Source organism: Rhinoderma darwinii, chromosome 4 (genome assembly GCF_050947455.1).
Source record: "Rhinoderma darwinii isolate aRhiDar2 chromosome 4, aRhiDar2.hap1, whole genome shotgun sequence".
Lineage (NCBI taxonomy): Eukaryota > Metazoa > Chordata > Amphibia > Anura > Rhinodermatidae > Rhinoderma > Rhinoderma darwinii.
Window position 1 is genome coordinate 401,228,382 of NC_134690.1, and position 26,847 is coordinate 401,255,228.

The 26,847-nt window shown below is 40.8% G+C and overlaps 1 protein-coding gene across 3 annotated transcripts in view; it reads right to left on the reverse strand.

Annotated features, from left to right (window-relative positions):
- The window catches only part of TOGARAM2 (TOG array regulator of axonemal microtubules 2), an 89,801-nt gene that overhangs the window by 1,484 nt on the left and 61,470 nt on the right, over positions 1 to 26,847 (reverse strand). For all 3 annotated transcript variants that reach the window (XM_075864631.1, XM_075864633.1, XM_075864632.1), the window contains 15 exons: positions 24,533 to 24,781; positions 24,105 to 24,316; positions 23,522 to 23,706; positions 21,608 to 21,648; positions 19,606 to 19,766; positions 18,789 to 18,921; positions 14,579 to 14,755; positions 11,000 to 11,138; positions 10,339 to 10,444; positions 8,350 to 8,585; positions 7,203 to 7,361; positions 6,997 to 7,114; positions 6,315 to 6,433; positions 5,129 to 5,339; positions 3,129 to 3,345 (listed from right to left, as the gene is read on the reverse strand). In XM_075864631.1, coding sequence (XP_075720746.1) covers positions 3,129 to 3,345; positions 5,129 to 5,339; positions 6,315 to 6,433; positions 6,997 to 7,114; positions 7,203 to 7,361; positions 8,350 to 8,585; positions 10,339 to 10,444; positions 11,000 to 11,138; positions 14,579 to 14,755; positions 18,789 to 18,921; positions 19,606 to 19,766; positions 21,608 to 21,648; positions 23,522 to 23,706; positions 24,105 to 24,316; positions 24,533 to 24,781 — 2,463 coding nt within the window. The remainder of the gene's footprint in view (positions 1 to 3,128; positions 3,346 to 5,128; positions 5,340 to 6,314; positions 6,434 to 6,996; positions 7,115 to 7,202; positions 7,362 to 8,349; positions 8,586 to 10,338; positions 10,445 to 10,999; positions 11,139 to 14,578; positions 14,756 to 18,788; positions 18,922 to 19,605; positions 19,767 to 21,607; positions 21,649 to 23,521; positions 23,707 to 24,104; positions 24,317 to 24,532; positions 24,782 to 26,847) is intronic.

Sequence of the window (26,847 nt, forward strand, 5' to 3'; positions counted from 1 at the left end):
TACACAGTGACTCCACCAGCAGAATAGTGAGTGCAGCTCTGGAGTATAATACAAGATGTATCTCAGGATCAGTACAGGATAAGTAATGTATATACACAGTGACTCCACCAGCAGAATAGTGAGTACAGCTCTGGAGTATAATAGAGGCTGTAACTCAGGATCAGTTCAGGATAAGTAATGTAATGTATGTACACAGTGACTCCACCAGCAGAATAGGGAGTGCAGCTCTGGAGTATAATACAGGATGTAACTCAGGATCAGTACAGGATAAGTAATGTAATGTATGTACACAGTGACTCCACCAGCAGAATAGTGAGTACAGCTCTGGAGTATAATACAGCATGTTACTCAGGATCAGTACAGGATAAGTAATGTAATGTATGTACACAGTGACTCCACCAGCAGAATAGTGAGTGCAACTCTGGAGTATAATACAGGATGTAACTAGGGATCAGTACAGGATAAGTAATGTAATGTATGTACACAGTGACTCCACCAGCAGAATAGTGAGTGCAACTCTGGAGTATAATACAGGATGTAACTCAGGATCAGTACAGGATAAGTAATGTAATGTATGTACACAGTGACTCCTCCAGCAGAATAGTGAGTGCAGCTCTGGAGTATAATACAGGATGTAACTCAGGATCAGTATAAGATAAGTAATGTAATGTATGTACACAATGACTCCACCAGCAGAATAGTGAGTGCTGCTCTGGAGTATAATACAAGATGTAACTCAGGATCAGTACAGGATATGTAATGTATGTACACAATAACTCCACCAGCAGAATAGTGGGTGCAGCTCTGGAGTATAATACAGGATGTAACTCAGGATCAGTACAGGATAAGTAATATAATGTATGTACACAGTGACTCCACCAGCAAAATAGTGAGTGCAGCTCTGGAGTATAATACAGGATGTAACTCGGGATCAGTATAAGATAAGTAATGTAATGTATGTACACAATAACCCTACCAGCAGAATAGTGAGTGCAGCTCTGGAGTATAATACAGGATATAACTCAGGATCAGTACAGGATAAGTAATGTAATGTATGTACACAGTGGCTCCACCAGCAGAATAGTGAGTGCAGCTCTGGAGTATAATACATGATGTAAATCAGGATAAGTAATGTAATGTATGTACACAGTGACTCCACCAGCAGAATAGTGAGTGCAGCTCTGGAGTATAATACAGGATGTAACTCAGGATCAGTACAGGATAAGTAATGTAATGTATGTACACAGTGACTCCACCAGCAGAATAGTGAGTGCAGCTCTGGAGTATAATACAAGATGTAACTCAGGATCAGTACAGGATCAGTAATGTATGTAGACAGTGACTCCACCAGCAGAATAGTGAGTGCAGCTCTGGAGTATAATACAGGATGTAACTCAGGATCAGTACAGGATCAGTAATGTAATGTATGTACACAGTGACTCCACCAGCAGAATAGTGAGTACAGCTCTGGAGTATAATACAGGATATAACACAGGATCAGTACAGGATCAGTAATGTAATGTATGTACACAGTGACTCCACCTGCAGAATAGTGAGTGCAGCTCTGGAGTATAATACAGGATGTAACTCAGGATCAGTACAGGATAAGTAATGTAATGTATGTACACAGTGACTCCACCAGCAGAATAGTGAGTGCAGCTCTGGAGTATAATACAGGATGTAACTCAGGATCAGTACAGGATAAGTAATGTAATGTATGTACACAGTGACTCCACCAGCAGAATAGTGAGTGCAGCTCTGGAGTATAATACAAGATGTAACTCAGGATCAGTACAGGATCAGTAATGTAATGTATGTACACAGTGACTCCACCAGCAGAATAGTGAGTGCAGCTCTGGAGTATAATACAGGATGTAACTCAGGATCAGTACTGTAATGTATGTACACAGTGACTCCACTAACAGAATAGTGAACTGTAATAATAAATAGATTTAATACTGCAAGATCTGAGCAACGATCTTCCAAATGTACAGATGTTTGTTCTGTCTGTACCGCCCAAATGAAACGGCTCCTTTTTACCACTTTTGTACTTCAGCCAATCACAGATCAGGAATAAAGAGGCCGAATGCCTTGTACTCTTCAGACATTGGGATGTGATGTACAGACGTGTTGAGTATACATGATATCTGGACAGCTCAGGGGGATCGGGAACTAGTTCCAGCCAATCAGAATATAGACTTTAATTACTCAAAGCATTTGAAGCTCTCGAGCCTGTGTGGAATAGGTAGGGGAATACTTGGTTGGCTCGGCTATGGGGCACTGAGAATGGCATGGTTATGGGAGCACTGTGGCTGTTATTGTTATAAGGCTCTGTGGCTATAATTTCTAAAGGTTGGTACTGTTATTGGGTCACTGTGGTTGTCACTGTTAGGAGGTACAGTGGCTGGCACTGTTATGGGGGGCACCGTGACCGTCATTGCTGCAGAGCCACTGTGGTTTGCACTAGTATAGGAGCATTGTGCTTGTAATTGCTGTGAAGGCACTATTATGGGGGCACTGTGGATGTCATTGCTATGGGACACTGTATGGCACTGTTATTGGAGAAATTTGGCTTGTTCAGTTATAGAGGCACTGTGGCTATCAATGTTATGGGGCACTGTGCTTGGCACTGCTATGGGGCACAATTGATGGAACATATTGGGGTGCTGTGGCTTGCTCTATTATGGGGCACTTTGGTTGGCACGGTTATGGGACACTGCCTTTCATTGATGTGGGAGCACAGCGGCTTGCTCAGTTGTGAGGGCACTGTGACTTTCAGTGTTATGGAGCTCTGTGATTGGCACTGATGGGGCACTATCAATGAAACATTGGGGCACTGTGGCTGCTACTGTTATGAGGCACTATGGATAGAACATTTTGGAGCACTGTGTTTTGCTTAATTATGGGGGCACTGAAAATTCATCTGACATTTGCTGTAGAAGCAGCCCTTTAAACTAGGCATAAACATATAAAAGTATCTAAACTAAAATCTATCCCTACTCAATGCCTAGGACGGCACCAATTGTATATTATGAACTACATCCAAGAAACCTTCTGTTTCTCGACATACATAACAGTTAATAATCTGGTGACAATACAGGAGAAATGTATAGTGATGTGAGCAGTACCTATACTGGAGATAAGCGTGTCCAGAACCCTCACTGCAGCCGTGTAGATACCCGAGTGCTTGGAGTTCAGATTGTCTGTGATTACGATCACCATAGGGACTAAGACGTGGTGCAGACTGTCCTTAAGGAGCGGGATCATGACAGCTGCTGACTCCAGTGCATACTGATTTACCTTCTTGTTGGCATCCTGCATTTTTGGGTTAAATGCATCAAAAATCTGAAGAAAAAAAATCTATTGAGACAATGTTCATAGAGTAATTGGTCACATCGTTAGAAGTCTGGATACATACAGTAAAAAAGGAAGATAAAAATGCTGAAAATATACAGTGGCTATAAAAAGTATTCCCCATTTAACTGGTATAAAGAGGACTCTTCCCAGAATGCAGACATTAAACAAGCAGAAAATGCAGCAAGATTTCAGCTCTGAAGCCTGCAAAATTAAAACTTTAGCTATGTGGTATAATACATGGTGTAACTCAGGATCAGTACAGGATTAGTAATATAATCTATGTACACAGTGACTCCACCAGCAGAATTGTGAGTGCAGCTCTGGAGTATAATACAGGATGTAACTCAGGATCAGTACAGGATAAGTAATGTAATGCATGTACACAGTAACTCCACCAGCAGAATAGTGAGTGCAGCTCTGGAGTATAATACAGGATATAACTCAGGATCAGTACAGGATAAGTAATGTAATGTATGTACACAGTGACTCCACCAGCAGAATTGTGAGTGCAGCTCTGGAGTATAATACAGGATATAACTCAGGATTAGTACAGGATAAGTAATGTAATGTATGTACACAGTGACTCCACCAGCAGAATAATGAGTGCAGCTCTGGAGTGTAATACAGGACGTAACTCAGGATCAGTACGGGATAAGTAATGTAATGTATGTACACAGTAACTCCACCAGCAGAATAGTGAGTGCAGCTCTGGAGTATAATACAGGATATAACTCAGGATCAGTACAGGATAAGTAATGTAATGTATGTACACAGTGACTCCACCAGCAGAATTGTGAGTGCAGCTCTGGAGTATAATACAGGATATAACTCAGGATTAGTACAGGATAAGTAATGTAATGTATGTACACAGTAACTCCACCAGCAGAATAGTGAGTTCAGCTCTGGAGTATAATACAGGATGTAACTCAGGATCAGTACAAGATAAGTAATGTAATGTATGTACACAGTGACTCCACCAGCGGAATAGTGAGTGCAGCTCTGGAGTATAATACAGGCTGTAACTCAGGATCAGTACAGGATAAGTAATGTAATGTATGTACACAGTGACTCCATCAGCAGAATAGTGAGTGCAGCTCTGGAGTATAATACATGATATAACTCAGGTACAGAATAAGTAATGTCATGTATGTACACAGTGACTCCACCAGCAGAATAGTGAGTACAGCTCTGGAGTATAATGCAGGCTGTATCTCTGGAACAGTACAAGTAATGTAATATATTTAGAAAGTAATTCAGCTATTTATTTAGGTTCATTCTATATGTGAAATTGTGTTCAAAGATAGACATTTTTGCTAGGTACATTGATGACATTTTTTTGGCAATGTTTACAGATACAGAATAGAAGATGCCGAGACTTAGTATTGAACACGCATAATGTCATCTTAGTTATCTATGGATCTTCTTTTAAAGAGTTATTTTTAATCTTTCTGATCGGCGGGGTTCCGAACTCTCTCTGCCCCTCACCAATCCTCAGAATTAATCTTCCTCTTCACTGTTTTTCCCTGCACAACGACACTACTGCCTCCCTGCTGTGCAGGAAACTGCAGCACTGTCGAATTTAAATAAATGGATGAGTGCTGCAGATCCCTGCACAGCCAGTGTCCAGGGGCGGCACTGCAGAGAAAACGTTGAAGGAGACGCAGTGCTAAACTAGCACTGCAGCCCCTTTATTTTCGGTATCGGTGAGGGTCCCACAGGTGATATCACTTTATGAGATGGAAGATTACTTTAATTATTTTTGACCACTCACCTGGGTAATGTTCGAAGTGACAAACTTGAGGTTATTCTTGCAGTGCTCCAGGAGAAGCGTCACGCCGTCCATCTTGTTCTGATATTCCTTGGCTGTTAGAAGTTTGTTGAGTTCCTTTAGTTGCTCAGTCACCTCTGCTGCACGGACAGGCTGCCGCCGAGGGACTGGGGACTCTTGCGGTTCTGATTCCGTCTCTGTGGGTCGGTTAAGGCTAAAATAACATTATATTGTTATATCATTGTATCAAGATTGCATCCGTTCAGTGTTAGCTTAGGTTGTGCTAGTTCTATGGAGACAACGGCCGCCATTTATGAATAAACTCATAAAAGAAAAATGTGTTTAAAAAATTCAAAATGTGAATTATTTGATACATTTGCAGCAACAAGGGGGAATACATAGAGGAGAGGGAGCCCGTAGATTAATATAGTGCCCCTTCTGGTGCTGGTTAATGCCACCACACCCCAAACCACGTTTAGCTGCTTATTTGCCCCCCACTCCTTTTCCATGATCCTCGGGTTGATTCCCTACACTCCTATCTCCTATTGTTGTAGTGTCAATGGAGAGTGGATCCCTGCACAGGTTCTCACCACCAATTAAAATAAGGGATGAGGCAAATTTAGGCTGGGCCCCCTCTATACAGGGGGCCACATGATTTGCCTCTAAAGTACATAAAAGCAGGAAAGAACCATTAAAACATTCGTATATGAAAATAACTTATGATACATTTGTTGCAAATTTTGTGAAAACGTCATCATTTCCTCTTTTTTTTTTTTAAGAAAACGAAACAGTATTGGAAAAAGTAGGATGCCACAGCAGCACTGAGTATTTCAGGAAAGTGGTGTGCTGGTCTTGTGGGGGCAGTGTCCTCTCAGGTGAGGTGACAATGTTAGGTAGGCCAGTGCTGCATGTAACACGGGCAGTGCCATGATGTGAGGAGAGGAATGGAGACAAGCGGTAGGTGATAAACTGTGTTACACAGTTGAATTAGCGGAGCCCCTAGCAGCACAGAGTATTTTAGGAAAGGAGCATGCTCATCTTGTGGGAGGTCACAAACTAAGAGTTACATAGCGGAAAAAGCAGCCGCACACAACAGCACAGAGTATTTTAGGAGATGGGTTTTCTGTTATAGGTAAACAACCATAAAACCTACGAACATCTGTTTGGCAAAATAAGACTTTCAGGTCACCTCTGGTCTGATCCCGGAGCTTCCTGGGTTGTGACAATTGTACTCAAAGCAACGCTGCTCTTCTGAATGGGCCGCTGACTCCTGGCAGATGGAACGTCTGAAAAACTGTCACCCATTTCCTATAAGGAGTAAAAAATAAATGTCATTATTCTTTGCCCAAAATCTTGCAATTTTCCATGAGCTCATGAATATTGCTGTTCTCTTATCTGCAGAATATTTCACTTGTTTGAGCAGCAGTCTGTGCTCCAGAGCTGATCTTCTTTTTAGAGGCAGGAATTTGCAGCCATAGTCAGACATGTTGGAGGATATGGAGGAGCGCCATTTGTCACCCAGTCACAGAAGCTGCATACAAGTATACACAGATACATATGTCCTCTCTTCTCTGTCTCTCCATGCCTGACAGTCTTGTGTATGTCACTCACTTAGTGACAGGCGGTGCCTTCTGTGCCTACTTTGATTAGCAGACATTAGACTGTCATTGTACTCCTACACGGACAGTCCACATGACAGTCCACATGACAGTCCACATGACAGTCCACATGACAGCCCACATGCACCCAGAAAGTATTATAAGACATGCAATGTAAATGTCTAACATTTAACTAGAGATCCATTCTGAGAAATATAAATGATCTTATTAAAATGTAGAATTTCTTGGTGCCCATATCTCAGGCCTACGTACTTTCTGTTTAACCGTGGCGATAAGTTCACGCAGGTCATGTGACGGGATCAAGCGTTCCATCTGTTGTTCAAATTTAGGGTGGGTCATTACTAAGCTGAACATCCGTCTTCCATAGAACCTAGAACAGCAAAATATTATAGTAAGATCACAAATGTGTGCCCGAGGGGTAACAATGCCATTATATCATTATAATCAGTGCGGGGTACCGGGTGTCTTGCTGTCCGTCCTGCATCAGCTTCACGAGGGTTCTGAGAAAGGCGTCTGTACTCTCCCTGGGCCCAGACAGGAGTTTGTCGGCCGCCACCGTCTCCACCACAGCCAAGAGATGCTTTGCCGTACACTTTCTCACTGAGCTGTTCCGGTGACTGCAGTAGAGGACAGAAAAAATACAGAAAATATTATATTTTTAAAGGGCCACTACACCCATACTTACCAACAATTGAACCCCAAATTGCCCCATTCCAATGAGAATGCCCCAAACTGCCCAGAAACTGCCCCTTTTAATGCAAATTAGCACAAACCCCACCCCTTCTGAGGTCTGGTACGTGGGACAGTCCCACAACAATCAGGACTGTTGGCAAGTTTGTGCACCTAAAGTGGTCAGCTTATAATCGTACAGCAGCATTATAAGAGGAGCAGCTGATATCAGTCACACATATGATATAACGTTCCAGTACTATTATAACTTCCAGAGACATTACATCATATGTGTGACTGATATCAGCCGCTCCTCTTATAACACTCCAGTACTATTATATCCTCCAGAGACATTACATCATATGTGTGACTGATATCAGCCGCTCCTCTTATATCACTCCAGTACTATTATATCCTCCAGAGACATTACATCATATGTGACTGATATCAGCAGCTCCTCTTATAACACTCCAGCACTATTATATCCTCCAGAGACATTACATCATATGTGACTGATATCAGCCGCTCCTCTTATATCACTCCAGCACTATTATATCCTCCAGAGACATTACATCATATGTGTGACTGATATCAGCCGCTCCTCTTATATCACTCCAGTACTATTATATCCTCCAGAAACATTACATCATATGTGACTGATATCAGCAGCTCCTCTTATAACACTCCAGTACATGGAGAGAGGATATACTTTGTGTAGATATCTGATGTATGCTACAGGTCCGACATTAAATAACACGATAAATAACTATATCATAAGAAAGTGCATAAATAATACATAAAATGTATCAGTTCTGTCTGTTCTGCTATAACTTAGGCTCTGTTCACATTACTGCTAAATTAGCATACTCCATGTGAACGAAGCCTAAGTTACATCAGCAGCATCTGGAAACGTCCTGCTGCAAACACTAAACCCACCTGCCACCCCCGGCAATCAGCGCGGAGAGGACCTTGGAGGGGCTGACATACTCCGCCATGACCCCGAGAGACTTGTCCGACTCCTCACGAATGAAATCATTGGAATCCCCGATCTTGTTAAGCAGAACCCGGGTGATCTCTTCCACTTCTTGATCCATATTTCTTCGGAGGGCTTTGAACAGGTCGCCCAGGATCTTGATGGCGTGCCGGGAGACTTTGGACCGCAGATTGTTGACCTGGCAGTGAACACGGCGGGTTAGTCACATGGGATTGGATAGTTTTATTTTATTTCTAAGACATTTCCTCATTTCAGTTTCCTTTGAAACCCATTTTCAAATACTCTATTCAGGGGCAAACGCAGGAATTTGACCGCTACCATTACCTTCTGGTTTTTACGCTACGAGTAGTGGTCAGCTCGTATTCACCAGCCTAGCCCTTTCTTTACAATCTCTAATATAAAGGGCTAGGCTAGTGGATATGTCTTGATCATGCTCGTAGCATAAAAACTAGTGTAGATAGTGCCACACTTAGTGCCCCCTGTAGATAGTGCCCCCTGTAGATAGTGCCACAGTGCCCATGTAGATAGTGCCACACACTGCCCTCTGTAGATAGTGGCACAAAATGCTCGCTGTAGATAGTGCCCCAGTGCCCATGTAGATAGTGGCACACACTTCCCCTGGTAGATAGTGCCACACACTTTCCACGGTAGATAGTGCCACACACTTTCCCCGGTAGATAGTGGCACACACTTCCTACGGTAGATAGTGCCACACACTTCCCCCGGTAGATAGTGCCACACACTTTCCCCGGTAGATAGTGCCACACACGTCCCCCGGTAGATAGTGCCACACACGTCCCCCGGTAGATAGTGCCACACACGTCCCCCGGTAGATAGTGCCACAGCGCCCCCTGTAGATAGTGCCACATTCTGCCCCTATAAGTAATGCCACAGTGTCCCCATGTAGATAATGCCACAGTCCCCATGTAGATAATGCCACAGCGCCCCATCTAGATAATGCCACAGCGCCCTCTGTAGATAATGCCACAGTGCCCCCTGTAGATAATGCCACAGTGCCCCCTGTAGATAATGCCACAGTGCCCAATGTAGATAATGCCACAGTGCCCCCTGCAGATAATGCCACAGTGCCCCCTGTAGATAATGCCACAGTGCCCAATGTAGATAATGCCACAGCGCCCCCTGTAGATAGTTTTACACACTACCTCCTGTAGATAGTGCCACAGTGCTCCTGTAGATAATACCAAATGTAGATAGTGCCCCACGCCACAAAAGGCATACTCATCTGTCCCCGTCTCCACACCATGGCCAGGCCTCTGGCGGAGCGACGTCATTGCGCTGCCTGCATCACAGCTACAGCGTCAAATCGTGGTGATGGTTCCATTTCTTCTCCAGTGCTGTCAATTGTATCTGCATCCTAAGGACGCAGATACAATTGATTCTAATTGTATGCGAGGGACTTCCAAGCCAGCAGGTACAGTCGGTACCCTTCCTGAGCCAGGGGGATAGCGTGCCTGGAGGCCGAGCTCCAAGATCTGCAATGATGATCCAGGCCCTGGTCACAAGGGGGTTTTCGGCAACTGGAAATGCCCCTGCGTGGACCCCTTTTGTTATTAAATTCTAATGGTGTCTACCTTCATCTACCCACTGAGGGGCTATAAATAGCGTCTCTCTCTCTCTCTCTCTCTCTCTCTCTAGGACCCGGAATCCCCCTGCAGTACATTGTTTTCAAAGGGAACAGTGTATCGCTCCATGTCACCTGTGGTGGCGCTGTAGGTGAATTTAACAGTTGACACCATGTTCTCCCAAATCCACAGCTGATCACTTGGGGTTCCAGCAGCGGGGCGCCCTGAGATCAGCTTATTGTTAAGGGTTCCGTCTAACAAAAAGTTATTATCTAAAGTGGAGAACCCCTTTAATCATTGTGTCAATCACTTCCTCACCAATAATCGAACTTTTCTCAAACAACTTACCTCTCTGGTAACGGCTATACTAACATCGTGTAGTCTGGAGAATAGGACCTCCGGATGCCAGGACGCCAGGGACCTCACACTGAGGAGACCCTTCTCCTTCTGCTCCCTGGAGGATCAGACCAACATTACAAGGAGAATATTAGATTACAATGTGTACTGTCAGATCATTCTCAGAATATTCAGCCTTATATTTCTTTCCCTGCAGTTATATTGATTTCTATTTAGCACAAGTAGGAGGAGAAGTTAGCTACTTCCTTCCTTATTCGTAACACTAAACTTCCCAGCATATCCTGTTTTTTAACTTATTATTAAAAACTTTATGGTCTGTCTTACACATCCGTGGGGGAAAAATTTATATTTGGTCACTGATATTTACATTCTATAGGCAATGATTCCATCAAGACATGCAGGAAGAAAAGGGGGACAGGTCCCTCTTGTGACCGGGTGACAGACAAAGCAGCCACCTGAGAAAGAAGATGGCTTTCTGTTCTCAGACCTCACCGCTAAATGCTGCTTTCTGCATTATAAGATCACAGTAAAAGTTTTATAGAATAGTGGGAATTTTTCATCTGTGGGGTCCGTGAGGATACTTTCCACGCACTATGCTTCTTTTGGCTTTTAACTCCGAAATCTCCAAATGATAGTGTACAGGAAATCTTACCAGTCTTTGTGATTCAGCCACTTCAGGGCCTCTAACAACCCTTGCTCTGGATGGGACATAGGCCCCAGACCCGGGCCACCATTCTCTGAATCTGAGTCCCAGTCAATGCAGTCCAGGAAGGTGGCAGGTAAAGAATATGCTGTATAAAAAACAGACACAAAACATAAATGTATAGATATATACGAGACTAGCATTATCATGCAATGTAAATTATATGCATGTACCATAGGAATATGATAACATAGTATGTAAGGCTGAAAAAAGACAGTAGAGAGTTCCATAGTGTGACTGCTCTTACAGTAGAGGTTCCATAGTGTGACTGCTCTTACAGTAGAGGTTCCATAGTGTGACTGCTCTTACAGTAGAGGTTCCATAGTGTGACTGCTCTTACAGTAGAGGTTCCATAGTGTGACTGCTCTTACAGTAGAGGTTCCATAGTGTGACTGCTCTTACAGTAGAGGTTCCATAGTGTGACTGCTCTTACAGTAGAGGTTCCATAGTGTGACTGCTCTTACAGTAGAGGTTCCATAGTGTGACTGCTCTTACGGTAGAGGTTCCATAGTGTGACCGCTCTTACAGTAGAGGTTCCATAGTGTGACTGCTCTTACAGTAGAGGTTCCATAGTGTGACCGCTCTTACAGTAGAGGTTCCATAGTGTGACTGCTCTTACAGTAGAGGTTCCATAGTGTGACTGCTCTTACAGTAGAGGCTCCATAGTGTGACTGCTCTTACAGTACAGGTTCCATAGTGTGACTGCTCTTACAGTAGAGGTTCCATAGTGTGACTGCTCTTACAGTAGAGGTTCCATAGTGTGACTGCTCTTACAGTAGAGAGTCCATGGTGTGACTGCTCTTACAGTAGAGAGTCCATGGTGTGACTGCTCTTACAGTAGAGGTTCCATAGTGTGACTGCTCTTACAGTAGAGAGTCCATGGTGTGACTGCTCTTACAGTAGAGAGTCCATGGTGTGACTGCTCTTACAGTAGAGGTTCCATAGTGTGACTGCACTTACACTAGGGGTTCAATAGTGTGACTGCTCTTACAGTAGAGAACTCCATGGTGTGACTGCTCTTACAGTAGAGAGTTCCATAGTGTGACTGCTCTTATAGTAGGGGTTCCATAGTGTGACTGCTCTTACAGTAGAGGTTCCATAGTGTGACTGTTCTTACAGTAGTGAGGTCCATAGTGCGACTGCTCTTACAGTAGAGGTTCCATAGTGTGACTGTTCTTACAGTAGAGGTTCCATAGTGCGACTGCTCTTACAGTAGAGGTTCCATAGTGTGACTGTTCTTACAGTAGAGGTTCCATAGTGTGACTGCTCTTACAGTAGAGGTTCCATAGTGTGACTGCTCTTACAGTAGAGGTTCCATAGTGCGACTGCTCTTACAGTAGAGGTTCCATAGTGTGACTGCTCTTACAGTAGAGGTTCCATAGTGTGACTGCTCTTACAGTAGAGGCTCCATAGTGTGACTGCTCTTACAGTAGAGGGTTCCATAGTGTGACCGCTCTTACAGTAGAGAGTTCCATAGTGTGACTGCTCTTACAGTAGAGGTTCCATAGTGTGACTGCTGTTACAGTAGAGCTTCCATAGTGTGACTGCTCTTACAGTAGAGAGTTCCATAGTGTGACTGCTCTTACAGTAGAGAGTTCCATAGAGTGACTCCTCTTACAGTAGAAAGTTCCAAAGTGTGACTGCTCTTACAGTAGAGGTCCCATAGTGTGACTGCTCTTACAGTAAAGAGTTCCATAGTGTGACTGCTCTTACAGTAGAGATTCCATAGTGTGACTCCTCTTACAGTACAGAGTTCCATAGTGTGACTGCTCTTACAGTAAAGAATCCCTTTCTATGTTTGTGTAGAATCCTTCTTCCCTCTAGATGTAGTGGGCGCCCCCTTGTTATAGTATGGGTATAATAGATGATGAGACGTCTCTGTACTGACCTGTGATATATTTATACATTGTTGTTAGGTCGCCTCTCAGACGTATTTTTCCTAAACTAAATTACTCTACTTTTGATCATCTTTCTGGGTATTGTAGTCCACGCACTGCATTTATTACTTTGGTTTACTGCCTTTGTATCCGCTCCAGCTCTGCTATGTCTTGTGCACCGGCGCTCAGTACTGTACACACTATTCCATATGCGGTCTGTCTAGAGATTTATAAAGTGGTAGAACTATGTTCTTTTCATGTACATCTATTCCCCTTTTGATGCCCCCATGATCTTATTTGCCTGTGCAGCAGCTGCCTGACACTGGCTGCTACAGTTAAAGGGAATGTGTCGCTAGAAAAAAAAATAATTTTTTTTTTAGTTAAACTGTTAGTATATAAATGATTACACATTGTTCTAATTTTTTTTATTTTTTCACAAGTCAGGAAATATTATAAATTAGATTCAAATTTATAACATTTCCATGTGCTGGTCACTAGAGGGAGCAATTCCCAAAATTGCAGCATTGGCATGGGGTAAAGCAACCTCATTGCTTTATGCTGCAAAATTGGAGAAGACACACTCGCTCTAGTGTGCTCAAACAATCCCCCCTCCTTTATCCTGGCTAGTGCCAGGAGAAAGGAGGGGGTTGACTGTTCAAACCTCCTACACTGTGTGCCGCCATTTTTTGAGCGAATGCACAATGTAGGAGGATTAGATACAGTGGTAATCAGACAGTATAACACGAACATACACACACATCACATACACAAACATAACTTACCTGATCCTGCCGCTGTCGCAGCCGCTGCCTCTGCTCCCTCCGCTCCTAGTCCTTGCTTCTGAACATATGGACGGAACCCGCAACCGGAAGTAGTCATCTTACTGTCCGGCCGCGGCTTCCGGTCCACATGAAAATTGCGGCAGAGGTCGCTCTGCCGAAGACCTTCCTTTTGGACTGTGTGGGAGCGGCGCATGCGCCGTTCCCACACAGACGGCGTACGCTGTAGTGAATGGAACGGCTCCCGTTCGCATTCTCTATGGAGATGTATGTGCCGTATTCCATCTCTGTATGTGTCGTTAATCGACACATACAGAGATGAAAAAAAAATGGCAGCCCCCATAGAGAAGTAAAAGAAAGAAAAAAGTACAACACAAAAACACAAATAAATAAAATTTATTTTAATGATATACTAAAAGCAATAACATATAAAACATTTTTTTTTCGTGACACCTTCCCTTCAAGTCTACTGTCAAGTGCTAACACTTTCACTTTCTTTTTACTTTTTATATCATTAAAGAACATTTTAGGTTTAGTTTTCATCTTTGTCAGAAAGTCTCTGCCTCCAGCTTTGTTTTCTTTATCTGTTTTTTACATAATTGGTTCCCCCTGACGTCGCTGTGCCGGCCTGCATGTGGAAACGTGGCCACTCCAATATCCACGTAGGGCAAGAGCTCATTAGCACCTACCAAACATTTATAAAAAGCACAGACCGGGTACTGGGGATCCAGACCAGTTGAACCCCTCCATTCCTTGGTACGCTCCTGCAAACTGCACACAAAATCTGTCGTATTATCATATAACATTGACAAAACACATTAAGTGCAAGGATTTATATACATGATCTTCACAAACGTTCATCAGAAACCTACCCGAGGCGTGGCGAAAATCACTGTTGGCTGCGTCCTGGTTCACAATGGGGATGCTGGGCAAAGATGGGCGGCTCACCCACTTATTCAAGCTTATATTCTGTCCTCCTCGTCTCTTATCTGAGCTGAGAGGAACCGTGCTAATCCCACTCAGACTGAATGAGGTAATGGTTCCCGGTTCTGTGAAATATATTAAATATACATAATATAGCACTATACATAAGAATATTAATAACTTTACTAGCTGTACATTTATACATTCCAGGAGATACCCAGGTTATACCAGCGTGCTCCATATCACTATATACAAGAAGATGTATAACTTATACCAGCTGTACATATATAATTATATACAGAAGATACCCAGGTTATACCGGCATGCTCCATATCACTATATACAAGAAGATGTATAACTTATACCAGCTGTACATATATAATTATGTACAGGAGATACCCAGGTTATACCAGCATGCTCCATATCACTATATACAAGAAGATGTATAACTTATACCAGCTGTACATATATAATTATATACAGAAGATACCCAGGTTATACCAGCATGCTCCATATCACTATATACAAGAAGATGTATAACTTATACCAGCTGTACATATATAATTATATACAGAAGATACCCAGGTTATACCAGCATGCTCCATATCACTATATACAAGAAGATGTATAACTTATACCAGCTGTACATATATAATTATATACAGAAGATACCCAGGTTACACCAGCATGCTCCATATCACTATATACAAGGAGATGTATAACTTATACCAGCTGCACATATATAATTATATACAGAAGATGCCCAGGTTATACCAGCATGCTCCATATCACTATATACAAGAAGATGTATAACTTATACCAGCTGTACATATATAATTATATACAGAAGATACCCAGGTTATACCAGCATGCTCCATATCACTATATACAAAAAGATGTATAACTTATACCAGCTGTACATATATAATTATATACAGAAGATACCCAGGTTATACCAGCATGCTCCATATCACTATATACAAGAAGATGTATAACTTATACCAGCTGTACATATATAATTATATACAGAAGATACCCAGGTTATACCAGCATGCTCCATATCACTATATACAAGAAGATGTGTAACTTATACCAGCTGTACATATATAATTATATACAGAAGATGCCCAGGTTATACCAGCATGCTCCATATCACTATATACAAGAAGATGTGTAACTTATACCAGCTGTACATATATAATTATATACAGAAGATGCCCAGGTTATACCAGCATGCTCCATATCACTATATACAAGAAGATGTGTAACTTATACCAGCTGTACATATATAATTATATACAGAAGATACCCAGGTTATACCAGCATGCTCCATATCACTATATACAAGAAGATGTATAACTTATACCAGCTGTACATATATAATTATATACAGAAGATGCCCAGGTTATACCAGCATGCTCCATATCACTATATACAAGAAGATGTATATCTTATACCAGCTGTACATATATAATTATATACAGAATATACCCAGGTTATACCAGCATGCTCCATATCACTATATACAAGAAGATGTATAACTTATACCAGCTGTACATATATAATTATATACAGAAGATACCCAGGATATCCCAGCATGCTCCATATCACTATATACAAGATGTATAACTTATACCAGCTGTACATATATAATTATATACAGAAGATACCCAGGTTATACCAGCATGCTCCATATCACTATATACAAGATGTATAACTTATACCAGCTGTACATATATAATTATATACAGAAGATACCCAGGTTATACCAGCATGCTCCATATCACTGTATACAAGAAGATGTATAACTTATACCAGCTGTACATATATAATTATATACAGAAGATGCCCAGGTTATACCAGCATGCTCCATATCACTATATACAAGAAGATGTGTAACTTATACCAGCTGTACATATATAATTATATACAGAAGATACCCAGGTTATACCAGCATGCTCCATATCACTATATACAGGAAGATGTATAACTTATACCGGCTGTACATATATAATTATATACAGAAGATACCCAGGTTATACCAGCATGCTCCATATCACTATATACAAGAAGATGTATAACTTATACCAGCTGTACATATATAATTATATACAGAAGATGCCCAGGTTATACCAGCATGTTCCATATCACTATATACAGGAAGATGTATAACTTATACCAGCTGTACATATATAATTATATACAGAGGATACCCGGGTTATACCAGCATGCTCCATATCACTATATACAAGAAGATGTATATCTTATACCAGCTGTACATATATAATTATATACAGAATATACCCAGGTTATACCAGCATGCTCCATATCACTATATACAAGAAGATGTATAACTTATACCAGCTGTACATATATAATTATATACAGAAGATACCCAGGTTATACCAGCATGCTCCATATCACTATATACAAGAAGATGTATATCTTATACCAGCTGTACATATATAATTATATACAGAATATACCCAGGTTATACCAGCATGCTCCATATCACTATATACAAGAAGATGTATAACTTATACCAGCTGTACATATATAATTATATACAGAAGATACCCAGGATATCCCAGCATGCTCCATATCACTATATACAAGATGTATAACTTATACCAGCTGTACATATATAATTATATACAGAAGATACCCAGGTTATACCAGCATGCTCCATATCACTGTATACAAGAAGATGTATAACTTATACCAGCTGTACATATATAATTATATACAGAAGATGCCCAGGTTATACCAGCATGCTCCATATCACTATATACAAGAAGATGTATAACTTATACCAGCTGTACATATATAATTATATACAGAAGATACCCAGGATATCCCAGCATGCTCCATATCACTATATACAAGATGTATAACTTATACCAGCTGTACATATATAATTATATACAGAAGATACCCAGGTTATACCAGCATGCTCCATATCACTATATACAAGAAGATGTATATCTTATACCAGCTGTACATATATAATTATATACAGAATATACCCAGGTTATACCAGCATGCTCCATATCACTATATACAAGAAGATGTATAACTTATACCAGCTGTACATATATAATTATATACAGAAGATACCCAGGATATCCCAGCATGCTCCATATCACTATATACAAGATGTATAACTTATACCAGCTGTACATATATAATTATATACAGAAGATACCCAGGTTATACCAGCATGCTCCATATCACTATATACAAGAAGATGTATATCTTATACCAGCTGTACATATATAATTATATACAGAATATACCCAGGTTATACCAGCATGCTCCATATCACTATATACAAGAAGATGTATAACTTATACCAGCTGTACATATATAATTATATACAGAAGATACCCAGGATATCCCAGCATGCTCCATATCACTATATACAAGATGTATAACTTATACCAGCTGTACATATATAATTATATACAGAAGATACCCAGGTTATACCAGCATGCTCCATATCACTGTATACAAGAAGATGTATAACTTATACCAGCTGTACATATATAATTATATACAGAAGATGCCCAGGTTATACCAGCATGCTCCATATCACTATATACAAGAAGATGTATAACTTATACCAGCTGTACATATATAATTATATACAGAAGATACCCAGGATATCCCAGCATGCTCCATATCACTATATACAAGATGTATAACTTATACCAGCTGTACATATATAATTATATACAGAAGATACCCAGGTTATACCAGCATGCTCCATATCACTGTATACAAGAAGATGTATAACTTATACCAGCTGTACATATATATTATATACAGAAGATACCTGGGTTATACCAGCATGCTCCATATCACTATATACAAGAAGATGTATAACTTATACCAGCTGTACATATATAATTATATACAGAAGATACCCAGGTTATACCAGCATGCTCCATATCACTATATACAGGAAGATGTATAACTTATACCAGCTGTACATATATAATTATATACAGAAGATACCCAGGTTATACCAGCATGCTCCATATCACTATATACAAGAAGATGTATAACTTATACCAGCTGTACATATATAATTATATACAGAAGATACCCGGGTTATACCAGCAGTATTACAGTACAGTTTCTCATCCTTGTACGGACCTCCAGAATCCACTCCTTGTAGACTGTCCCACAATTGCTGTTGGTTCCTCCTTTTCTCATTTCTAATATTTTCTATTTCCTGCTGTTTTTGTCTCATCTTGTCTTGCGCCGACTTTGATATAGTGAAAATTATCTGAAAGAAATTATTGTATTGATTCATATCATTTTAGGTGAGGATTTGTCTATGGTGCAAAAAGTGATGCAGGAAGATCTGATCATCATTACATTGTACCAAAAGCTCTGACGTTTTCCTTTCTCAAAAATTAGAGAAACTTTAAATACGTTTTAAGAATGTTTTATTTTCCATCAGATTATTTGGTTATAGCATTAGTTTATAAACTACAGTGAGCCCAAAAAAAAGAATGCGCCTCATGTGGCCATGAGGGGTAATGCAGAAATGAGACATCCACATGGCTTGGGGGCCTGGCTGGACATATTCCATGGTTACTGGGTGCCTGAGGGGGACACCACAAAGCCATTCTGCCTTGGTTAGGGTATTCAGACACAAGCCTAGGTAAAAGAACTTAATCTATGCTCGGAAAAAGAAAAGCCTTGCTATGACTCTAAAGACTGCTCTTCTGAATTACGATTAGGTGATGTTTTTATTAGATGTCTTTGAATGTTTTAGTCTGTATGAATAATACAAAAGTTTGCAAAAACCTGCCCTAGAATAATTTACAAATCTTTACAAAGAAAGTGTGTAAAGTTCCAAAGTGAGCCTCTTGTGGTCATGTTTGGTACTTCAGGTATTCTGCACTTTATTATCTTTAGTTGAACAATTCTTCCCAGTATAATATTCTCACAATGGATAACTTACCCGAGCATTGTTTTCCTTCCCTTCATCTTCTTCTTTGACTAGCTGTGGTCGTGGTTTGGCATCAATGTCTATGGCTTGTGATGGTAGGATCGTTTTTATAGGGACCAGTTCCAAAATGTCTTCCATAGTATTCATAGCACTGCTGTCTCTGTGATCAGCATCTGGGGGTTGGATAAGGGAAGGCAGAAACACAAAACTGGGAATAAATTACTTGCATCCATGACTATTTATTGATTTGTTGATTGATACACTCATTGGTTCATTGTTAGTTTCCTCATTTAACAATTATTTGTTTTGCTTGAGATAAGTGGCGCCAGATGTGCCTTACCACCGCTTATCTCTCTCCATAGAAATGAAGGGAGTTAGGAAGGCCAACAACTAGCTTATGCCTGTAGCCCATTTAAAGGGGTTTCCTGCAATTACAAGTGATGTTATCTAGCTAGGATATGGCATTATTTTCTGATCAGTAGGGGTCTGATTGTTGGGACCCCCCCCCCATCCTCCTTCACAGATTTTGCCTGTGCAGTAGCAACGCAAACCCATTCACTTGCCGTTCCCTACACATCGGTTGGACGGTACCACTATGAAAAGCTATTGGAGAGCCACAGATGGAGGGGCCCATATTCTGTTCTTGCACGGGGCCCCTTTTTGTGTCTCCCCCTGAGTTATGCAGTAATGTGGGAGATTGATAAAGAAGGACAGATCGAGGTTGTGTTTGGATTTTAGAGGGACATAATTCTTTACCAAGTTTCCAACAGATATCATAAATCTTTTCTTTTCCTGTTCAACATATGGCAAGATCGGGCACCATGCCCCTATGATGCCAACCCCAGAACCAAAGATTTTCCTTTGTTTTTCCTGCCATTGCATCGGAAACTATTAAAACAATGTGTTAATTCCAAGGTGGTAACACAATATCCTTGCTGGTCACATGATCGCCCTTCCTTATTGTCCGGTAACTATTCGGCTGCTCCGTCCCAGCCATTGTGCGCCCGGCGGCTCCTTGGAGAGTCTCCCGCTGATGATCTCATTATTTTGATTACAGTTTGTAGCGGAGAATGTTGCTACTTTGTTTCATTGTAATCATTCTAAGAATTCTTCCCCGGCGCAGGTGTAGCCATCACGCCGCTAATTGCTGAGTACAGAGAACATGTAATTACTTGGCTATTGATGACAAACGCTCTCCCAGGGTCAGGACGAGAAAATACCAATAACTTATATGATAAAACTGACCAGATGATGATGGTTTATATAAGGACCATGACAGTTGCAGCTTCCATAGGTATCTATAGCCGTCCTGGAGGCAAAAAATCCTCACACTCCCTGCACTGGAAAAATCCAGGACCCACTCTGCTTTGCATTGACTCCCAAGTGAAGTTGTTATGATCTACACTAGCATTGTATAGGACTATGGCCCCCAACCTGTGGCTTTCCAGTTATTAGTTTGGATCCAGTAGATCACTTAAAGAGAACCTTTCACCTGCCCATACATGTGCAGCTGAGTGCAGCATGTAATAGTTCGGGCTTCACAAACCCTGGGGCACTTCACATTTTTTGCCCTACCGTCCTCTGTTATTTAGATATCGGTGCCGTTATATTTGGCGCCCGATATTGAAATAACCCCCTGAGCTGTCAGTGGGGCGTGTAATTGGGAAGAGGGCGTGTAACATCGCTGTGAGACTGTCCAATCAGCTACAGACTCTGAGCTGTGCACGCATGCGCGTGCGCGTATGCTCACTCACTCTTCAACTCTCGGCAGACAAGTACAAGACTGTGTGATCTCTCGCGGGAGATCACACAGTCTTGTCCTTGTCTGCCGAGGGCTGAAGAGTGAGAGCGTGCGCGCGCACGCTCTCCTCTCTCCAGCTTTTGTTGAGGCACTGTCCGTAGCTGGTTGGACAGTATCACAGCCATAGTAACACGCATTAAATACTGTATGTGGTTTAGCGTGATTTCCCCTTTAACTGTGCAGATTATAGACAATTTATACGTATTATCTTACCTATAGACCTGCTGGATATGGCCTCATCCTCCAGATCTTTACTGTAAAGGGGAAGACATCGGCATTAATATGGGCTATTTAGTAAATACACCCCGTATCCACTTTATTGATTGATACTTTATTGAAACACACTTTACAGTTGCAGCATCATAATGACTCTTATTGGCTTCTTATAAAAAAGTGGAAGCCATTACCCCTCTAGAAGGAGGACGCAGGCGCAGAAATAAGAGAGTCTGCGTACAAGGGCGGACGATAGGGTGAGCAATTGTTCAAGGTGCCAAACTTAACGGAGCCCCAACACGATATATAAATGTGGTATCACTTATGAATACTGTCACTGTGTGTGACATTTGTCAATATCTATGAAATACAAGATGACATGGACATTGTAGATAAAATATCCCACTTGGTATGAGTATGGGGCCACAAAGGTGAAACTGGCCAAAATTTTGCACTGTTTCAGAAAAATCCCATAAATCTTCGTGTTTATCCACCTCAGACTGTCAAATAGACATGAAGAATAATAGCTTATGGCCCCGCCCGTGCCAGCAACAATGTGTCCAACTCCTCCCACTAATAACATAAGAGTCACACATATTTTGCGTGGGAAAATATTTGTCATTTAAATAACAACCTTGTGCTGTTACAATGTAGAAACCATACTGTAACGCTGAGTACAAGGTGCACAGTCTTTATAATATCCGGGGAAGGAACACATACAACAAATCTTTATTACACAGGTGCCAATTATCAGGTGAAGAAACAGTAAAGTGCCACCTAGAAATGTAGAAATTGCCTCTTGGACATGAGCGTCATGGGAGAATTCTACAATATAAGGCCTCATTTACACGAGCGTGTGCGTTTTGCGCGCGCAAAAAACGCAGCGTTTTGCGTGCGCAAAAGGCACTTGACAGCTCCGTGTGTCATCCGTGTATGATGCGCGGCTGCGTGATTTTCGCGCAGCCGCCATCATAGAGATGAGTCTAGTCGACGTCAGTCACTCTCCAGGGTGCTGAAAGAGTTAACTGATTGGCAGTAACTCTTTCAGCACCCTCGACAGTGAATTCCGATCACCATATCGAGTAACCTGTTTAAAAAAAAAGAGGTTCGTACTTACCGAGAACTTCCCGGCCGTTGCCTTGGTGACGCGTCCTTGGTGACGCGCCTCTCTTGACATCTGGCCCCACCTCCCTGGATGACGCGGCAGTCCATGTGACCGCTGCAGCCTGTGCTTGGCTTGTGATTGGCTGGAGCTGTCACTTGGACTGAATTGTCATCTCGGGAGGTCAGACTGGAGGAAGAAGCCGGGAGTTATCGGTAAGTCAGAACTTTTTTTTTTTTTTACACGTTCACGTATATTGGAATCGGAAGTCACTGTCTAGGGTGCTGAACCAGTTTAACTCTTTCAGCACCCTGCACAGTGACTGTCTCCTGCCGGGTTCGGTCAAAACGAGTTCGGCCGAACACGGTAAAGTTCGGTTCGCTCATGTCTAAGACACTCCGTTCGGATGTTTGTAAACAGAAAAGCACGTGGTGCTTTTCTGTTTACATTCAGTTTGACAGCTCTTGCACGAATCACGCAGTTCGCACGGAAGTGCTTCCGTGCGACCTTCGTGGTTTTCACGCACCCATTGACTTCAATGGGTGCGTGATGCGCGAAAAACGCACGATTATAGAACATGTAGTGAGTTTTATGCAACGCACTCGCGCTGCGCAAAATTCACGCATCGTCTGCACTGCCCCATAGAGTAATACATGTGCGTACGACACGCGTGAAAAGCACGCGCGTCGCACGCGCGTATATTACGCTCGTGTAAATGAGGCCTAAAATAAAGGATGTATACATGTCCATGCATTATTATCTTTATTATTATTATCTTTTTTATTATTATTATATGTCTGGCGCACAGTCACCTTTTCTGTTGGGCGCCTTGTCTGGGGGCAGGTGAAGATCTTCTAAGTTGAGGATTAGCGGTGTTTTGCATTAGACCATTCTGACCTGTCTCTGCTGGAACGCCACATGATTTGGTTATAGGAGGAATCACAACCCCACCAAGAGGCTTACAGTTCTTATCCTCGCTAGAGCGTACATGTAGAGACTGCGGGTATAAAGCAAGAGAAGATAGATAGATAGATAGATAGATAGATAGATAGATAGATAGATAGATAGATAGATAGATAGATAGATAGATAGATAGATAGATAGATAGATAGATAGATAGATAGATATGAGATAGATAGATATGAGATAGATAGATAGATAGATAGATAGATAGATAGATAGATAGATAGATAGATAGATAGATAGATAGATAGATAGATAGATAGATAGATAGATAGATAGATAGATAGATAGATAGATAGATAGATAGATAGATATGAGATAGATAGATAGATATGAGATAGATAGATAGATAGATACATAGATAGATAGATATGAGATAGATAGATAGATAGATATTATAGGAGGAATTCTGCTGTGACTCCTTCCTACTACCTCCACATATGATGTGTCTTCCTCTTTTCTTCCATCCACGTTCTCTGTTCCGTTCCTCTGTGCGCCGCTGTCCTCTGCTGCGCTGTTCTGAGGGGTCGGGCTCCTCTGTATGGGGGGCACCGGCTTTGTGACATTCATTAACCTCTGGGAGGCGCTCCTGGGTACTGCTGGCTTCAGGGGAGCGGTCAGCGAGCTCATAGGTTCAGATGTTGCTATAATGGAGAATATAAATCACGTGATTGGGGATAAGGACAATTTTAGAATCATTCATGGCGTTCATGTCACTGTAACCCCCTTGTCTCAGATTATAAGCACCCTACCAAAAATTAGTGGTGCTAGTTAGTAGCAATGCTAATAGTGAGGGGGTCTTTAATAGATGACCTCTCCCTTATTATTTGCTAAATGCACAGTAAAAGGGCCACACTCACCCCCTTGGGCACTGAAACCTTCAGACATCTTCCTCTTGAGCTTGTCCTTCAGTCGGGACGTCTCCAGAGCTGCACTGTCCACCTCTTCCTCCCTCTGGTTCTTATTAGTGGGATTGTTCGTTTTTAGGAGAAGGGATTCGTTTTTTCTTTTAGTATCCAATGTCGAAGGCGAAACTTCAGGCTGCAAATCTTCTCCACCCCACATGTACGACTTCTTCACCTGGAGGCTCAATGTGGGCTGAAGAGCAGCTGAAGAGCATAGAAAGTATGGAAATGTATCACTGAAAGTCAATCTTCATCTTTTAACACCAAGTTGTTTTAGGGGCCACAACTATGCGCTGATCAACTTTATAATGGTCAAAGCTCCATATTTCTGATACAGAGCTCCAAATCTGCTGCATGGAAATAAAAAATCTGACAGCCCACAGCCACCACTAGGGGGAGCTTAAGAGCTTACTGAGTGTACATTGAGCTCAAGAATATCACAATATACAGTAATCTCCTAAACTCCACCTAGTGGTGGCTGCAGAAAGCAGCAATGTTTATGCAAAGGATTTAAAGTAGTTATATTTTTGTATATAGGGGCAATATTATAGTAGTTATATTCTTGTATATAGGGAGCAGTATTATAGTAGTTATATTCTTGTATATAGGGGCAGTATTATAGTAGTTATATTCTTGTATATAGGGGCAGTATTATAGTAGTTATATTCTTGTATATAGGGGCAGTATTATAGTAGTTATATTCTTGTAGGAGGCAGTATTATAGTAGTTATATTCGTGTATATAGGGGTAGAATTATAGTAGTTATATTCTTGTATATAGGGGCAGTATTATAGTAGTTATATTCTTGTATATAGGGGACAGTATTATAGTAGTTATATTCTTGTATATAGGGGGCAGTATTATAGTAGTTACATTCTTGTATATAGTAGCAGTATTATAGTAGTTATATTCTTGTATATAGGGGCAGTATTATAGTAGTTATATTCTTGTATATAGGAGCAGTATTATAGTAGTTATATCCTTGTATATAGGAGCAGTATTATAGTAGTTATATTCTTGTATATAGGGAACAGTATTATAGTAGTTATATTCTTGTATATAGGGAGCAGTATTATAGTAGTTATATTCTTGTTTATAGGGGCAGTATTATAGTAGTTATATTCTTGTATATAGGAGCAGTATTATAGTAGTTATATTCTTGTATATAGATGGCAGTATTATAGTAGTTATATACTTGTATATAGGGGCAGTATTATAGTAGTTATATTCTTGTATATAGGGGCAGTATTATAGTAGTTATATTCTTGTATATAGGAGCAGTATTATAGTAGTTATATTCTTGTATATAGAGGGCAGTATTATAGTAGTTATATACTTGTATATAGGGGCAGTATTATAGTAGTTATATTCTTGTATATAGGAGCAGTATTATAGTAGTTATATTCTTGTATATAGGGAGCAGTATTATAGTAGTTATATTCTTGTATATAGGAGGCAGTATTATAGTAGTTATATTCTTGTATATAGGAGCAGTATTATAGTAGTTATATTCTTGTATATAGGGGTAGTATTATAGTAGTTATATTCTTGTATATAGGAGGCAGTATTATAGTAGTTATATTCTTGTATACAGGGGCAGTATTATAGTAGTTATATTCTTGTATATAGGAGCAGTATTATAGTAGTTATATTCTTGTATATGGGGCAGTATTATAGTAGTTATATTCTTGTATATAGGAGCAGTATTATAGTAGTTATATTCTTGTATATAGGAGCAGTATTATAGTAGTTATATTCTCGTATATAGGAGCAGTATTATAGTAGTTATATTCTTGTATATAGGAGCAGTATTATAGTAGTTATATTCTTGTATATAGGGGGCAGTATTATAGTAGTTATATTCTTGTATATAGGGGCAGTATTATAGTAGTTATAGTCTTGTATATAGGGGCAGTATTATAGTAGTTATATTCTTGTATATAGGGGCAGTATTATAGTAGTTATATTCTTGTATATAGGGGCAGTATTATAGTAGTTATATTCTTGTATATAGGGGCAGTATTATAGTAGTTATATTCTTGTATATAGGAGGCAGTATTATAGTAGTTATATTCTTGTATATAGGGGGCAGTATTATAGTAGTTAGAATCTTGTATATAGGAGCAGTATTATAGTAGTTATATTCTTGTATATAGGGGCAGTATTATAGTAGTTATATTCTTGTATATAGGGGCAGTATTATAGTAGTTATATTCTTGTATATAGGAGGCAGTATTATAGTAGTTATATTCTTGTATATAGGGGCAGTA